The 18,277-nt window shown below is 46.9% G+C and overlaps 1 protein-coding gene and 1 long non-coding RNA gene across 3 annotated transcripts in view; one reads left to right on the top strand and one right to left on the bottom strand.

The window, feature by feature from the left end:
- USP35 (ubiquitin specific peptidase 35) overlaps nucleotides 1-16,207 on the top strand; it is a 26,164-nt gene extending 9,957 nt beyond the window's left edge. Inside the window, exons 4-10 of the mRNA XM_067533195.1 lie at nucleotides 350-451; nucleotides 1,921-2,079; nucleotides 2,560-2,753; nucleotides 2,865-2,958; nucleotides 9,716-9,822; nucleotides 10,966-12,202; nucleotides 14,902-16,207. Of these exons, the coding sequence (XP_067389296.1) occupies nucleotides 350-451; nucleotides 1,921-2,079; nucleotides 2,560-2,753; nucleotides 2,865-2,958; nucleotides 9,716-9,822; nucleotides 10,966-12,202; nucleotides 14,902-15,072 (2,064 nt within the window). The 3' untranslated portion in view covers nucleotides 15,073-16,207. The remainder of the gene's footprint in view (nucleotides 1-349; nucleotides 452-1,920; nucleotides 2,080-2,559; nucleotides 2,754-2,864; nucleotides 2,959-9,715; nucleotides 9,823-10,965; nucleotides 12,203-14,901) is intronic.
- The window catches only part of LOC137143433 (uncharacterized), a 24,536-nt gene continuing 15,291 nt past the window's right edge, over nucleotides 9,033-18,277 (bottom strand). For both annotated transcript variants that reach the window (XR_010917158.1, XR_010917159.1), the window contains exons 2-3: nucleotides 15,933-16,033; nucleotides 9,033-9,345 (exon numbers count right to left, since the gene is read on the bottom strand). This is a non-coding gene — a long non-coding RNA (uncharacterized lncRNA). The remainder of the gene's footprint in view (nucleotides 9,346-15,932; nucleotides 16,034-18,277) is intronic.

Below are 18,277 nucleotides of genomic sequence, written 5' to 3'. Positions count from 1 at the left end.
TCAGCAGCAACTAGCCCAGTGAGGTCTCAGTCTGGGTTGTGGTCCTTCATCATCCCCAAACTGGAAATATCCCTCATCTTCCTGGCCTGTGCCTCCAGAATGTCCCTCTCCCTCAGCTGTTATTAGACCCTATGCAAACTGAAGTTGTATTCCATGTCACTCTCTCATCTAGGCACCAACTAGACCTCACCCTGCTTGGTTTATAAGAGCAGATCAGAGAATTTCCTGAGTCGGGCAGAGGGGTTACCACCAATCTTAATAAGACCTGAAGCCATCATGTTTAATCTGGTGTCTTGGTAGTCCGTGTACCTTGCACTTCTGCCTTCTCATGTGCCTTTCCCCTCCATAGGTCTTTTCCAAGTTGCTGTTCCCCATTGTGAGGGAGGGAGCATTGTCGGTTCTGCTGTACATGCTGCTGAGTTTCCAGCACTCGCATGAAGCATTCCACTTGGTAAGGCTAAATCCAGATTTAAACAAGTGCATCCTACTGAACATAGCACACATCAGTATGATGAATTCATAGCAAAGGTAGCTAAAAGAGAGCCTGGAAGCAAAGACACTAGAGAATCATCTTCTGTGGCCAGAAGTTCTCAAGATTATTTTAATGCTCTGCCATGAATCTGGCCCCAGAACCAGTCCTTCCTCAGCAGCTCCTCAGAACCTTTTGCATCCATCTCTACAGCTGATTGATGGCAGCACTAGGGGAAACAGAGCTGATGTATTTGGGGCATTCTGAGTCAAGGAGGAGTTGTTTGCTTGGTCCCTTGCAAACATGCTACAGCAGAGACTCGGGATGAGGACTGGAAGCAGGTTCCTACCTTCTCGCTGACAACTCCTCCTGGCCTTTATTTCCCTTCTTCTGCTTGGCAAACATAGGAACCTAGATGGGTTTGTCCCCTATCTGTTTATATTGGCATGTATGTCTTGGATGAGGTCTGAGAAATGTTCATGCCAGAGGTCAGGAAAATACTGATCACAAAAAGGGGTTGTTTCTCTCCCGAACAGAATTTGCCATTTTTCTTAATTAATGAAATTGCCACAGGTTAGCAAAAAAAAAAATTCATGCTAGAAATGAAAGAAGCGTGCAATCATTTTACAAGGCAGAGGTGATGTTAGAGATAACTTAATTCAAAAATAGTAATTCAGGGCAGATGAAGTGAAATCACAGGAAACAAATTAGTGAGAAATATTGTGTGAATTTTTAAACCAGCGTCTAGCACATTTTGGGAATATCTTAGTTTAGTACTGCTACAGACCCAGCAGGGGGCACTTGTGTACAATTGTTTTGGGTTTGAAGTCTGTAAAATAAGATAAAGATAAAATAAGAGCTGCTTTTTTGCTTTAATTTCTAGATAAAGAGTGGGTTTTAAACACAAAATAATCACTTGACTATTTGCACATCTCTTCCCACCCATCAGGCTGTAACAACTGTCATATAGTTTATAAAGATTGCAATAAAATGGTACAAACCACGGATTAATCAAGATATGTTCAATTAGCAATATATGTAGCTCCTAGTTTAAAGTTAAGCTACTTAGTGCTCCATTCCAGCATGCAACATTGCATTGCTGAGTCAGTGTATGTGGACAGATAGCAGACAAACAGGGAGGGTAAAATTCATCCCATGCCGAGGGCTAACACAAGGCCTAGGCAACACACTTAAATCCCAGTTAAGCCCTCAAAATAAGGTTTCAGGCTCTGATCCTGCACCACTGAAGACCATGGCAGCTTTATTGTTGACCTCAAAAGATTCAAGGTCAAGACCTAAGTGGGACTGAAGTGATGCACAGGTCTTGTGTGCTCGCCCTCCCTCTGGATGGGGTGAATTTCACACAGATACCTTAATCCAGGGGGCTGGGTGTGGTGTAGATGCATAACTAGTCTGAGCCTTATGTAAATGAATTTACTTTGCCCTTTTAGCTTCTTCCCCACATTCCCAGACTGGTGGCCTCTCTGAACAAGGAAGACTCCAACTCAGCAACAAGCTGCCTGGAACAGCTGGCTGAGCTGATCCACTGTATGTTCTTCCGGTTTTCAGGATTTCCAGATCTGTATGAGCCGGTCATGGAGGCAGTCAAAGTAAGACACGCAGTCTAGTCCGATGAACCACATGTAAACTGTCTTTAGTTTGTTCAGGACAGAGGAACCTTCTGATCATTAGAGATTGGCCTGAACCAAAATCTCATATCTGAGCTCTCCTCACTCTGGGGGAAGATGATGCTTCAGGTTTTGAATCTGGATCTTATTTTGGCAACATGGCCTCATCTTTGGGGGAGGGAACCATCTCTTACTATGTGTCTGTGCAGCTTCTAGCACTGTGGGGCTCTGATCACAACTGCTGCTTCTAACCACCAGTCTAATCCAAATAAAATAGAAGAGGTTATACCATGCCTAAGCAAGTCAATAATGGGGAGTCGATACTGCCCCCTATGAGTTTCCAATGACATGAATTTCCCACTGAAGCTTTGCTGAGGAGTTCCACTGGTACCTGTTAGCGACTCTATATTACCCCACAGGAAGTAAAATGAATTTTGACAAAGATCTCTGGTTGTTTCTAAGGCTCTTCCAATTCCAAATGAAGACCGAATTAAACATTTACTGGGACAAAATGCTTGGACCTCCCAGAAGAATGAGCTGGCCTGTTTCTACCCACGTCTGGCTTCCAAATCCGACACGGGGAAGATTGGGTTAATTAACCTGGGGAACACCTGCTACATGAACAGTATCATTCAGGCTCTTTTCATGGCCTCGGAGTAGGTTTCTCTTCTCTCCCCTCTATCGACAGTGGTGTGAGTTTGTCTGTTGAAGAAATTGGGTTTCCCCAATCGCTAATTTTCCTCTGTGTTTTTGATTTGCTTTTAAAGCTTTAGGCATTCAGTGCTGAATTTAACTGAAAGCAACTCTCAGCCCTTGATGACAAAGCTCCAGTGGCTTTTTGCATTTCTGGAGCACAGTCAGGTAATTATTGCATGTTTTAATTATTAGTTTGTACTGTTGGTGACAGAGAGGCTCATTTAGGTGCTACATCCTGCTTGGTTCAACTGCTGATAAGAGGCCTGTGTGTCTTGGTGCAGTTTATAAAGTGCCCAATTCTTTTTCTACTATGTACTTCTGGGGGAATTCTGTGTTGCTGCGCAAAGCAGGATTTGTGCAGGATTAACGTTTTGTGCAGAATTTCATGTTTCCCCTTCAGAACTGGGACTGCAGAGCTGCTGGCTGCCACTAGGGGCTGCTGTATTCTTCAGAGTCTGGCTCTCCAGCGTGCAGCCTGGTGGGGATGGAGCTCTGCATGCTCTGGCTGCCGGCTTGATCCTCATTTGCCTGGGGATGGGCGAGGGCCCAGAAGATTTGGCTCTGGCAAAGGGTGAGGAAGGGCAGGGTCACACTGTACCGTGTCCCTTGGTGAGCCAATAAAGAAATTGGGGGGGAGTAAAAGGCTGGGGGGAGGGTGCGTGCAAGTGTCTGGGGCAGAGATGTCCAGTGGCTGAGCTCTAGGGTGGGTGTGTGGGTGTCTGGGCTCAGGGCCCCCCCACGCAGCCCCCTCCAGAGCTCCCCAATGAGAACTGAGTTGTCTTAGGGTTTCTTTAATTCTCTACTCCTGGGGGAATCTTTTTTTGGTGTCTGTATTGCTTAATACTCATTGAGAGGTATTTTGAAATAAATTATCCAAATAATTGACACTGGAGTGATTATATTGTGTTTTGACAAAATACCAGAATTTGGCAGAATTTTAAAAATTTTGTGCAGAATTCCTCCAGGAGTAATTATAGGTCCAGATTTGGAAAAATGTAAGTGATGGTCTCTCCCAAGCTCTTCTCACTCATGAGAATGGGCAATCTTCAGATTATATTCTCCCCTGGTTTGGTCGGTGTAATAGTTAACATTAACGTTTAAATATTCATTAGATTCATAGGTTTCAGAGATGAATGAGTTAACAGCTCCTGGAGTTCTTGTTTCAGGCTGCCTGCAGACTCAGGCAGACATCACCGTAGTGGTGAAACATGGTTCATACTTTGAAGGTCATCTTCACAAGCATAAAGGTTCAAGGCCAAGATTTTCAAAAGTGACTGACTAATGATTTTGGGTGCTTCAGTTTTGGATGCCAAATCTGAAGCCTCTTAGAGGTGCCGCTGATGGGTGATGGATACTCATTCCCACGCCACGGTCAGCAGAGAGCTGACTCCTCCTCATTTCCAGTTGCACTGAAAGAAGATGAGAATGCATCAGTACTTCTCTGCTGTTGCTTTTCCATCCCAGCACTTGCTGTAGTTGCCACAGGGGTGTTACTCAGTGGCTAGTAGGAGAGGAGGTGATCTGCTCAGTTCTGAACAGAAGGGCATGTGTTCCACACAACTGAGTGGGAAGGGTGGTGTCCACAAACCAAAGGGTACTACGATGGGGTCATGCTTTGAAAACAAGTGAGAACCTCCAGCAAAGGAGAGAACCCCAGTTGTAGTGTCAATGCTGGGTAAGAGCTAATGCTGTCACACTTGCTAAAGTGCTTGCTCCTTCACACTGTCTTCCATCTAATTCAATCAGCTGCATTGCTATTGGCTAAAAGAGGTGGTTACCCTTGTTATCCATCTGGGGCATGACACGTGGCAGCGCTTATATGGTCAGTCTCACACACACTGTGTCCCTAACTGCTTCTGCTTATTGTCTCTTCTCATGCTGATCTGTGGGATCTTTAAAAATCTCTTCTTACGCAGAGCTATGTCCCTTCCCATATGACGCTTCCTCAAGGCATTAGTTACACTGTCCGGTAATATAGTTCCTGCCTACAGTGACCAGAATAATGGGGAGAAGTTCCTTTTATTTTTATAACAGGAGTTGATGCCAGAGATTTGGCTCAAATTTAATGGACGATCAAATGAACTGGTAAATGAATTAAGTGGAAGTCTCTGTACCAGTATATAAATATTTTAAACATGGAAGGATGAGATGAACAAAAGGGCACATGAAGAAAATATATAAAATAATGCATGGGCTAGAGAAGGTAGATTGGTTGAATTGATGCTCCCAGGAGCAAGGGGACAGTCAAGAAAATTGACAGGTAGCCAATTCAAAAAAATCGATAAAAGGAAATACTTTCCCATGTAATGCACAATTAGCCTGTGGAACTCCTTACCACAAGGTACCATGGGGCAACAGTTTAGGATTCAGAAAGGGGCTTAGGCATTTATATGAACAACAGGTACATCCAGAGTTACCCTTGTACTTCAGGGTATACACAGTTAGATGTTGGGGATTAGAAGTAAATTCTCCCTCTGGCCAGGTTATCCTGTAATCTCCTACTGCAGGATTTCTTCCTCTGAAGCAGCAGGTACTGGCCCTTGTGGGAGACAAGATACAGCATCAGATGGACACACTGACCTGATCCGTTACCACAACTCCTATGCTCCTAAGAATAAAGAGGAGGCGGAGTTAAAATGTGAAGAATTTCCACTTGAGCCTTCAGATAGGCAGAATAACATTATACAAGATTAAATGTAGCCAAGACTCTGCTGTTAAAACACTCCTGCTCATGCAAAATGTGCTGTGAGATTTTACAGTATATGTATGGCTGACATCTTCACTTCAAGTTTCATTTGAAAGAGTAATGACCCACTGTCTGTCTGTCCCTGGTGGTGCACCAGTAAACGGTGTGAATGAAACAGTGACAGGCAGCGTGCTTAAAAAAGGCTGTTAAACCCATGCATCAGAGCCTGCCATCCTTGACTCTCCCAAGCAGAACATGTGGCTCTGTCATGGTTGCCTCGCTGCTTTATGTTTAATCAAACACATCAGTGATGCTCATGCCCCAAACAGTGGAGAAATGTATCAGGCTTCAGACCAACTTCTGGTCTGGATAAGCAGCCACCAACGAAACAGTCTCTCTCTAACGGTGCCATGGGGGCTTGTCTGAAAACGGTGGGCAAAAACCTTTTCTAGCAGAACGTCTGCACCTGCTGTCAGCACTTGTGTGGCAGAGCGGTGGTGGAAGCAGCCCATTGTAGCACGTGGCTGGATCGCAGAATAACCCATTTACCTTAAATGCATATTACTGAGGCCATTCAGAAGCAGCTGGAATGCCGGCTCATGTTATGATCACCTCAATGGCATGGGTGGCGTGTGATTCCTGCATTTGAGGAGGCTGGATAGGAGTGCTGAAGACTCCCTAGAAGTGGGGGGCGGGAGCACTGGTGCCTGGACCGTGGCCTCGCCCCCACTCGGCTCCCCTCTCCTAAGGTCCCGCCCTTGCTCTGCTCTTGCCCAAAAACTCCCACCGCACCCTCCCTCAAGGCCCCTGGCCACGCCTCTCTGCCCCCTCCTGTGAGGCCACTGCTCGTGCCTCTCCTCCCCCTCTCCCCTAGTCATGGAGGGGGCGTAGAGAAGCGAACAGGGGAGGGAGGAAGGGGCAAGCAGCAGGCAGGAGTGGCCTCAGGGGAAGAGGTGGAGCGAGGGTGGGGCCACGGGGGAAGAGGACAAGCGGGAGCAGGGCCTCAGGGTGGAGCATGAGTAGGGCCATGGCCCAGGCACCCTTTCAGCTCCAAAGGCAGTAGGCTGGCATGCCACCAAAGGGAGGTGCACCACATCCTGTTTAAGGAGGCTTAGCCTCCCCTAGCCTCTTATACCCTGCGCCCATGCTCAATGGGCCCCACAGGTAGCTGCTTCGTTGCAGACAAGGGTAGCAAGTAGCAACAGAACCAAAGGACTGGGGGATTCTAGCGTTGCTAACCTCTGCTCCTTCACTTCAAGCAGAAGGTCAGATTCAGATATGGGGTAAGCAGGTGTGAACGTCACTGAAGCCATATCTTGCATACACAAGTCAAAAAGAAGTGTCTTCCATGTACCCTGCTAGGGCTTTTGGTATTGGGCTCTTTGAGTTCTTATATTGTGCCTGCGTCATCACAACAGCACAGGAACACCGGTCAGTCTAGCTGAACCATGGGAAACCTGAGTCTTTAAAAAATCCTGATCCCTGGTGAAAAATTAATAATCTCCACGATCAGGCTGATTACGCCATTGTTTGTACAGATAGCTGGTTCCCTCAGACACTGATTCACAGTCAGTTCTCCGCTGTGGTCGAGAAAGGCAACGTCATCTTGGCGTTGGTTTATAGACATCGTGCTGAAACGTAAGACGTGTTTAATCCCGACTGGCCAAAAGAATACGAGTTCATTGCTGAAAGCAGGAATGGAGAGCGCCGGGCGTCTTGCAGCCTGTGCAGGCGTGATATGCATGTCCGCAATCGTGGAAAAGGAGATTTGAATCAATACATTTCTTCTGAGAAGCACAAACGGAACTTGTGTAGTGAGGCTACGTCAGCTAACATACAGAACTTCTTCAAAGCAAGCGTATCACCTCGTGACACTAATGTGACTGCTGCTGAACTTTAGTCCATGCTGTTATGCATCACCATTCTTAATGAGACATCAACTGTTGTGTAAAAGTTAAAACTCTTTACCATGACTTGTCTGTGGCTAAAGACTTGACTTGTGAAAAAACCAAGGCAAAAAGCATTGAGCGAGAACATTTTAGCCCCATATTCAGTTCAGAAGCAGTTAGAATATATTAAGGGTAATGATCTATATTTCCATTTGGCCACTGATGATTTAAATAAGAGAGCAGCAAATTGTTTTCCTTTAGTTTTAAGGTATTTCCGTTTTGAAAAAGAGATTCAGCTCCGTCTCCTGGATTTAACAGTGATAGTCAGGATACTGTGCAAGCCATTGCCATAGAAATATTTGGAAAACGCAAGGCTTTTGACCTCAGTTTGCGGAAGCTGTCAGTATATGCAGCGGATAATGTCAGTGTAAATTACAGGAAGCATAACAACATTTACCAAAAATTGAAAAATGCCAGGGGGACACTATACCAGCCAATTGCTTAGTGCACATTCTTCATAGCACAAGAAAGATGCTGCAGAAAAACATTGTCAATGTAGAACATTTAATTCTAAAGGTTTATTTCCACTTCAGCGTTTCTGCTACTGAGACAGAACAATTAATTTGTGACTGTGAAATTGAAGAGTGCAATCTATTGAGACACTTTGTTACCAGGTAGGTGGCTGTCTCTTTTGCCAGCAGTCGATAGATCGCTGAAGTGCTGGAACCCACTAACTAGTCATTTCCAGTGTTTAGGAGAGGAGGAGTGTCCCAAGTAATTTGGAAATGCTTTGGGGACAAGGGAATTACCAGTAAGATGACCGAACTATTTTTTCCTCTTTCTGAGCCATGCTCTGAAGCTATACACGGACTAGATTGACGCTTTAGAAGCTAAGTGGTTTAGTATTCTTTCAGTGCACGAGCTCATGAATGGACTGAATATGAAACTTAGAATTTAGAATATATTAAGAGTAATGAGAGAAGGATTACGGACAAGCTCTTTGGATATACGTGAATTCTAAGATCAAGGAACTTATTAAAGATATTCCTGTAAAAGGGCTCCATGATCTTTTATGAAGGAGCAAAGAAGTATCTGCATGACAAGCATGACTTCACTTTGCCTTCACAGCAAAGTATCCAAGTTAGCTCTCGAAAAACCCATCAGCTTTGAAGAATTTTCTGAAGCTGTTTGCATTTGCATCATGAAAGAATACAGAATTTGGCATGGTGAAAAGCCTAATCTCTTCTCCTGTATTAAAGGATTGCCTGCCTAGTGAAGAGTGGTATCTGAAAATGTTCACCAAAGCACAGGGCAACTTCAAGAACTTGAAGAAAATCAGCTGTTACATCTCTTCAATACTGTGCAGAATGCTCACATGGAGAGTTTTCTCTCTGATGACCACAGCTTGGAGAAATAAAAGGAATAGGCTGGATGCAGAGATTGTGAAAGTGGAGCTCCATATATGTGTTAGCTTAACAGGGGAATGCCAGAATATGTACTCTGAGTTTCTTAAAACTAAAGAACTTCTTTCTAAAAGAGGCCTGGGATGGGCAAAAGTGCAGACACCAATGAAGGTTTATGGTATTCTGTGAATTATGCACACCACACAATCTACTTCAAGCCTAGCTGTCTTCACAATTGTCACATTGTTCCCTACACACAAACGAACACTGTATTTGAGAAACTTCTGAGTTATGTTGTAATTTTTTCATTCCGTTTTGTGTAATCATACACTGAATTGAATGCAGGGTTTGCAGGCTGTTGCTTTGTCAAACTTGCCAAAAAAAATCAGAGCGAGTCTTTTACTATAATATTCAGTAACGAGCTGGACATTTTAAATGTGGCAACGTTTTGGTACAGGTTCCATCAACTAACATTTCCGCATGCGGGGGTCACACCGGTGGGGGTGGGGATGTCCTGTATCCTGGGGGTGCATCAGTGGCCATCTTACTCCCGAATTTGCAGCGTCCCAGCACTCTAGGGGTTAAAAAGAAATCTTTACACCCCAGGGACAGTTTTAAAAATGGAGTTGTATTAAACTAAGTATCAAAAACCCCCAAAGACACACACAGTTTCCACAAGCACCGTTGCTGCTCAGTCCTTTCAGAGCACAGAGCACACACCACTCTGCTGCAACCAGAGCGGTCCCCTTCGGCCCCCACAGCAGACCTTCAATCCTTAAAGGGACTAGGCACAGGTACACCTAACCCTGACGTTCTCTGATGAGTGCTACACTACCTCCCAATAGGTTTCAATGACTGTCTCTGCAAGGGCCTGATTCAAACTGCCAAATGGGAGTAGGATCTGGCCTTAAATGCTTCTCTTCCTCTCGTTTTGTTGCTGCCAGCGACCTGCTATCTCACCCGAAAGCTTCCTCTCAGCATCCTGGCCTCCTTGGTTCAGCCCTGGAGCTCAGCAGGACTGTTCTGAATACCTGAAGTACCTGCTAGATCGGTAAGTGGCCACCTCGGCACTTTCAGAGCTCCATATACGCGTAGAGTGCGAGTTCTTTGGGGCAGGAGGCAGCCTCTTTGTTCTGTGTTTGTACAAGGCGGCGCACGATGAAGTCCTGCTCCACCACAGGGCCTCCTAAACATCATCATAAATTAGAACAGAGATGCTAACAGCTGTTCTTCCGGGTCATTGTGCTCATCCCCTACCAAGAGGGGTTGTTACCTGAAGAGAAAGTTGGAAGGTTTTTATGAATGATTTTGGACAACTAATACCCAAGTTCATTTCCAAGGCTTTCTAACATGGTATTGACTCACAGGGGAGTAATGTACTGGCATTGTGGGGCTGAGTGAGTGATGTTACCCTAGAGAGGCTGGGCGACTAAGGCGATAAGGAAGCTAGTAAAGTCAACTAGGGTGTAAGGCTGGAGCACTGTGTGCTTGGAGCTGAAAGACAAGGGTTCTAGTCCCAGCTTCAATTATAAAGCACTGCTTTAGGCTCTCCTCTATATAAACTTTGGCTTGGAAAAAACAGTTTGGCCCGAAAACGCCACATTCATCCTGAAGGCAAAGGGGACTGTCTCGGTGAAGTTTTTGGGGGCAAATCTGACTATTTTTGAATGACAAGCATTTATAAAAAAAAAAACAAAAAAAAAACAAAACACCTCCCCCCCCCACCCCCTTTGAAATTTGGCTTTTGTCTAAAGTTTCTGTGCTTTCTTTCTGTAGCTCAAAAGTCACAGGCCCCCTCCAAATCCCTGCTGCAGGTGGGCATGCAAAGGCACTGCAGGAGAAATGGGGTGTTTGGCATATGAAAGGTGTGTGCTCCCCAAATCCTATCCCATCCCTCCCCACTCATACAGAAGAACCACAGCAGGCAGACTCCTCCGTGCCCAAGTGGGATGGATCTGTCACGCTTTACGATGTGGGGTGCCACCAGCTGTGCTGAGCCCAATGAGATGAACCTCCATAGAGTGCCAGTCTTTGGCCGAAAGCGTTGAGAAGTTGAAAGCACCTCAACCTCCTCGGGGGTTGAGTGTGAAAAAAATAAGTGGTGAGAGGCTGTATGTGGGTGAGGGAGCACACACTGGAGGTTACTGGTCTGTTGGGTGATTTCTAACGCAGGTTTCCTCCCCCCCCACCAAAGGCTGCATGAAGAAGAGAAGACTGGGAAAAGAATTTACCAAAAGCTCAAAGAGTCCAACTTGATGTCTCCGGCTGAGGAGTGCCACTACCTAAACAAGACATTAATTGAGAAAATGTTCGGGGGCAAGATGACGACAAAAATCCGCTGTCTGAAGTGTCTGAATGTCTCCTCCCGAGAAGAAGCCTTCACAGACCTGTCTTTGGCTTTCCCACCATCCAACAGACACGTGCACCGGCAGAGCCACACAGCAGTTTTACCAGTGGAAGAAATCGGTCCGCAGATTATTGAGCCACCCATAACACCACAAAGTCAGGTCACGGAATCTCCCAGGAGGCAAAGGAAGCACCCTGTGTCTGGAGAGCATCCCGTCCAGCTATTACCAATAGAAACAGTAGGGTTCCAGGAACCAGGAGGACAAGAAACTCCTTTCAGCTTGAAACCCAGTGGCGATCACGTCATCTTGGAGGCAGTGAAAGATCCACTGTTGGCTTTTGCAGAAAAGACCTGCGGTTCAGAGGACTCCAGATCTGTCCCGGACTTGATCAACTATTTCTTATCACCGGAGGTGCTGACATCCGAGAATAAATATCACTGTGAGAAGTGCGCTTCTCTGCAAGATGCGGAGAAAGTGGCTGAGCTGACGGAGGGGCCACACTACCTCGTCCTCACCCTGCTGAGGTTCTCCTTTGACCTGAGGACCATGAAGAGGAAGAAGATCCTGGATAATATCTCAATTCCATTGGTGCTGAAGCTGCCGGTCCTGGGTGCCTCAGAGGAATCAGATGAAGTTTGCCAGAACAGGAATGACAGGGCTGCCTCATGCAATGGATTTGTGTCCGTGGTGTATGATCTCTGTAGCGTGGTGGTTCATTCCGGGGTCTCGTCAGAGAGTGGCCATTACTATTGTTATGCCAGAGAGTGTGCTGATGCTAGTGCCGGAAGCCAGCCAAGGGACGGGGCACAGAAAAGCACCTCGGACAAGCAGATGGACTTTGAAATCCAGTGGTACCTCTTCAACGACACCAGGATTTCCTTTTCCTCGTTCGAATCAGTCAGCAATGTGACTTCTTTCTTCCCCAAAGACACGGCCTATGTGCTGTTCTACAGGCAGAGACCATGCAAGCAGAGCTGTGCTGTGCACGAGGCCCTTTCAGATGCAGTCCGGCTGCATGGTGAACCTTCTCCCAATAAAGACTTGATGGAAGCCATTTCCAAAGATAACATCCTGTATTTGCAGGTAACTCCATTTACCTTCAGCACCACATTTTAGGGGACTCATTCTGCTTCCATCGAAATCAGTGTCAGCTTTTCTCTTGGCTTCAGTGGGAACAGGCCCGTAGGTTACACACGTGGCTCCCAAAAGCTGAATCTCATCTCCCTTTTAAATCCAAATGTAAAGAGTTTCCTTATTATTTGTATACAATAGCTCCAACTGAGATCAGGGCCCCATTGCATCAGGCAATGCACAAACAGAGTCAGACAGTCCCTATCTTGAAGAGCTTACAGTCTAAATAGATAGGACAAAGGATGAGAGGGAGGGGGAAAATAGGCCCAGAGAGGGGAAGTGACTTGCCCAAGGTCACCCAGCAGTTGGTGGCAGAGCCAGGATTAGAACCCAGATCTCCTGGATCCTAACCCAGGGGCCTGTCCTATATGTTGCTTTCAACTGGTCTTGATACAGCGAGTGCCTGGGACTTCAGTGAAGGGAGCTATATACACATCTGATGGCAGGCATTTTCGCCCAGCACCACTGAATCTGAGTGGATTGCCAACAGCGGTGAAATAAGCCCCTCAACATCCCTGTATGGTAAGGATTATTCTCATTTAAAGATAAGGAAACTGAGGCACAGAGAGGTGAAGTGACTTGCCCAGGGTCACACAAGAAAACACCCACTTCCTGCCTCCTAATGCCTTAAGCACATTCCACCCATCTCTATTGTGTGTGTGATGCTTTTTATACCATACAGAACATAAGGACTCATTGGCTTAGTGTGGCTACAGCCCTCTGGCTATTTGGGGAGAATCATCCCAACCAGCTACATGGATTTTGCTCCCTCTGAGGCCCACCTTGCTTGAGTTTTCTGGTTTCCTATGAGCACGATCTGTACATTTACAGCCAGACGTCAGTTGGTTTCTATGAATAACAGCAGATTTCCTGCACTGCCAAGGGTGCTGTTGACCTGGCCTGTGTTGTCCAGAAGGTTTTGGCATGGCTTCATTTAAGTGTTTGAATGACCTTAGTCCTCCTACAAGGTGCTGCCCTGACAGCCCTTCAACCTGAACGCCTCCCTTGTACACGCAACGTCTACAGCCGGGGTAGCGGCAGCTTACAGCTTCCTCCCTTCCTGCCATAATAATGCCTCAGGGCCGATCCCTCCAGATCCCGACTAAGGATGGGAGGTGAATTCAGTCTCCAAGCTCACGCAGATGGAATGGTCCTATGAAAGCTTGAGTTGTAGGCAGGGATGTGTGTTAGCATGCTCTGCACTACGGCGTGGTCAGTCATCCTCCTTCCAAGGCCTCTCTGCTGAGACTGACCATACAGAGGCGATGTGAGGGTGGCTTGGGGGTGTGAGCCCTTATCTATAGACCAATTCAATGAGATTTTACTGGCAGGACAAGCCAGACAAGTGTTACCACAGGGTAAGGAACAGGCAGTCCCCTGTCAGAGGCGGGGGTATTGACCACCCAGGACAGGGTGAGGTTTGATCCCCTGTGTCCATTTGTCATCAATGCCCACTCCTGATGTAATGGCAGGTCTCTACATAGCATGATGCTGCCTCTCTCCCTTCCCCCAGGGTCGGCAACAACTTTTCCTCATTGCTTTGTGGGGTAATGTAAAGAGAGACATTTAGCCCCATTGGGGGAACAGTGGCAACTTTCCTGAGAACATGTAACAGAAGAGTGGTGTTATGCTTTTAGGGCCAGTTTCTCAGCTGCTGTCTAATCTTTTAGTTTGATTGAAATCAACTGTGCCAACTTACAGCAGCTGTAGATCTGACCCTCATGTTCTCCAAGAAGGCTGGAAAGAAGGAAGAAGATGTATGAACTGAGAATAGACAAACTTCCTTAACAGTTTGAGTTTAAAACTTCCTAAGCAGCAGGAATATCCCATCAGAAGTAACAGGACACATTCCAAGAGAACAACCAAATGGGAAGAGAATTCCTTCCTTTACTCACGTAGAGACTTGCCATAGGCTACCAAGTGTCCCTGTTGTTACTTGTTCTCTGTCTGCTGTTGTGGCATGAAATCATCACTGCTTTTCCTTTATGTTCCTCTGTCTGGGTTCTTCGCCCACCCTGCCTCGTTGCTGTGTGCTTCACGCACAGAGATAGCTGAGCAACAATCTCTAGAACATTCGGAAGAAAGGACGTACCTTTCTTATGTATCTTGGAGGTGCAGCCTCACACACAGGAGGTCTTGGTTGAGGAATGACCCCAAGGACTTCACATATTTTACAGGCTTCTAAAAGCAGACAGTCAGGTTTCTAGGACCGAAGCCTGCCAGATACTGAGCGTCCTCAGCTCCTGCTGACTTTAAACTGGAGTTGAGGACCTTCAGCACCTTGCATGATCAGGGAGGGTGTTACTCGATCTGTGTTTGTTTCCCTTCTGCCAGCCACGAGTTCTGTAATTTGCATCGATGGTGGTCTGGACCACCTTGCCACCTGAATCAGACCCTCCGCTAAAACTGTCAGCTGTTGCCTCCCCCTGAACCTAGGAGTCCCACTTCCACGTTGCATGCTTTATCCACTAGAGACTAGAACACATGTTCTTTCTGGTTTAGGACTAGTTCCTGGTAGGAGCCCAGTCTCAGGGACCAGCCCTGGGCCTCTCTCTCTGGGAGCAGCTTTCTCACACACATTCCTTTGAAGCACTTGAATCACTAGACTTCAGATAAACAGGCCTGGCTTGTTTTTTTTTCCTTCCTCCTAGGAGCAAGAAAAGGAAGCCAGGAACAGAGCTGCCTACATTTCAACCTTGCCCAAATCCCCTCTGTGGTGGAGAGACTTTGATGGGGACAAGGATGACGAAGGCTCCTCTGGGGGCTGCGGTCCAGCTGCTGGAGGCGGGGGCTCAGGCTCGTTTCATGGACTAGTCTTCTAAAGACGCCATTGAACCCAAACACTAACTATAACCAACAAGCAAGAAGCTTCAACTTCATTTCTGACCAAGCGGTTGGGCCCACAGAGGCCAGTCTCCGCTCATCTCCACTTAAGTCAGTGTAACCAAGGACAGGAGTTTGGCCCTGAATCCTGTCTAAGTAGAAGGACTCAGAGCTGATTCAGGGAACACATTTGCTGGCTGGAATTAATCACTGGCCCATGGAGATTCCCATTGCTTTCTATGTACTTGGTCTAAACGCCTTAAAATAATATTACTAGCTGCTGAGCTCTGTGGTGACGAGATACTGACTGATAACTAGGAGAAATGAGAAGTGCCACTTTGCTTAACTGTAGCATCATCCTGCCTACCGGGTGAACCATCGATCAGGTCGGAGCATGGAGAGGTGAAAGGGAACAGGACTCTTTCGGGAGAAACCAAGTGCAGCATCAGTGACTCAAATACAGAGCCCAAATCTTCCACACAAATGGTATCTGTGGCCAAGGTTTTCCTGAAGGGGCTTGTGATTTTCAACTGCCTCATGTTTTGGGTGCCCAACGCATCATACCTTAAAGGAGCATGGTTTTCAGGAAGTGTTGAATACCTGCCCTCAGAAAATTGGGCTCCCTTTAAGGCATCCCATGTTGGGCACCCAAAAACTGAGGCACCTAAAATTGCTAGTCCCTTCTAGAAATCTTGGCTTGTTGAGATCACAAGGTACAGAATCCAAAACTCCATCTTAATCCTAGCAGCTTGATTCAAGATGGAGTGTGGGGTGCCGTTATAATACATTGGCATAGTGTCTGTGATCATGACTCACTGGAGTGGCTGGTCCCCAACAACTCTTATAGTCTGCTGCTTACTCATTTCCTGAAAGGATGCCTCCTCTGCTGTGAGCAGGCTGCCCGTGTGCTTTTCATGACAGAGTTCCTGGGTTCAATTCCTACTGCAGACTACTGTGTATCTATAGAATTAAAAAAAAGCCGAATCCTGAATTAAATTCAAATGACAAAAACAGGAAATCTGTGAGAGGCTAAATTCAGCAGATAAATGATGGAATGAGAGTTATGTGTTCAGTTCTAATTAGTACTATCCATCCCTTTTGAGGCTTGCCCATCACTAGCACAATTTCCTCTCACTTCCAACCAGGAAAAAGCCCTCGCTGGGGCTAGAATGAAGGATCAGCAGATGCACAGTCCCATTCCAGGGCTCTCATGCAGGCAAAGCTCCCATTAAAGTTAGATTGTGGCACCTTTCTGTAGTGAAGTGTGCGCATGTTTGTTCCACCGTGAGGGAATTGCACTAGAAGAGAAAAGGGCCTGCCTGGCAAAGTATCTCCTCCCTTTCACCTCGTGTAGTGGTAGCATGACCACTGCCGTTGCAATTGCAAGGGGGCTCTGGGAACTGCAGGATGCCTCTGAAATCCCTCCTTCCCCCCATACATATATATATATACACACTAATTCCCAGGAAGAGAAAGCTTTAATAAGAGCAGCTCCTCTTCACTTCTTGCTGGGAGCAACTATAGCAAGATTTAGCTAGCTCCCCTTTAGACACAGTGGAAGATCAAGAGCCCAGGATTCCTAGGTAGTTTTTGCTCAGTGGCCTAGTGGCAACTTCTTTGTTCATCTTGAAGAGAGGAAGAGTGGAGATGGCAACTCCCATTGAATGCAGCATCTAATAGGTGTCTGACCTCAGTGAAAGGAACTTTTAGCGGAGTAAAACTAGTCACAATTTTCATTTTGGGTGCCCAACTGTGGGCCTGATCACGCACAACTCCAGCTGAAATCAGTGGGAGCTGTAGGTGCTCAGTACTTCCAACTAACTAACTAACTAACTAAATAAATCAAGTTTTAAGATGGGCACCTGAACAAATCGAGACACCAAAAACTAGTGGCCACTTTTGAAAAATATTGGCTGATACACGGAAGGGAAATCTCAAGCTTCCTAGAAACCATTCAGGACATTCACACCATTTCACTAGATCCGAGTTCATGGTCTTGGGGAGTAATGGCAGGAAATAATAGGAAGCTAATTAGCTTGACTCATGAAACTCTTACATTTGGGGTAAAGTGTTCAAAAGTAGCTGCTGCAATCAGTCCGAGTCAGACAACTGACCTGCTCAGGCAGGTTTAAATTTCCCAGTAGGGGCTAGATCTACAAAGGGGACTTAAACTCAGCATTGCAACACCTACACTTTAGGTACCTTTTAAGGGGGTTCCACTCACCACGGGTCCGCCTCTTTATCACAAGGCCTGGAAATTAGCTCTCGCCCTATCTGGCTCCCCCTGCTGTTGGTTACTCACACGGTGGTCCATCTTGCTCTTTGTGACTCAGCCCTCCAGCCAGGTCACTATATAGTCCCCCCCTTGCTGGGTAACAAAGCCCCCCCGACCAAGCTGGCTGGATGCTGCCTCAGATGGTCTCTGTTCCATCTTTCCAGGTCTTGTGCCACTTTTCTCTCTACACTTGGTTCCAGCCCAGGGACCCTATAACCAGCAGCCAAGGTCTGCACTGTCCCATTCCTTGCTGGCTTTTTCATACCCAGCCTCTCTCAGGCGTTCTTCCCTGCAACTTCTCTGGGATGTCCCTTCTTTCAGGGCTTGGTCTCCCCCTAGATATGTTCGTCACCAGCTCTCTGCTCCCAGACAGTGACTGCAGACACCCTCCCTGCAGCCCCTGCCTTCTCTCACTCCCAGTAGCGTGCGCAGGAAATCACATTTGACTGCTTTGGGATGGGGCACCTTAAACACACCCAGCTAGAATTCACAGCACAGCACAGACACACACACACCCGTCCTTGAAGCTGCACCCACTAGCAGACATGACAGCTCTGCATCAGAAGGGTCTGTCCCCTGTCTCTTCCCAGGGAGATGTGAGGATGCTCCCTGCTTCTCTGAAGACAAGGGGCTCAAGACCCACTTAGCTGCTCATAGCTCCTCCTCCCCCCTTCTTCAGCTCCCTTTCCCTCAGGATCCTTGCCCCAGGGACTGTTACCCCTCAGATGCTTCTCCCACACTCATTGCCCCCCTGCCTCGGGACACAGCCCTATGCCCTCATCTCTCCCTTCCCTATGCTCCCCGACTACCATTGGGGACCCTGTGCTTCCCCCCCCAAATGAGCCCTTCCTTGCCTGCCCCACCTTCGGAGGCCCTGGGGACACAGACAGCACGGCCAGCTGTAGCCCTCTGAAAACTTTGCTTGCCGT

Source organism: Emydura macquarii, unplaced genomic scaffold, assembly GCF_026122565.2.
Source record: "Emydura macquarii macquarii isolate MOO-44397 ecotype Brisbane River unplaced genomic scaffold, CSIRO-AGI_Emac_v2 contig_3328, whole genome shotgun sequence".
Lineage (NCBI taxonomy): Eukaryota > Metazoa > Chordata > Testudines > Chelidae > Emydura > Emydura macquarii.
This window is presented reverse-complemented; position numbering and strand designations above follow the sequence as displayed.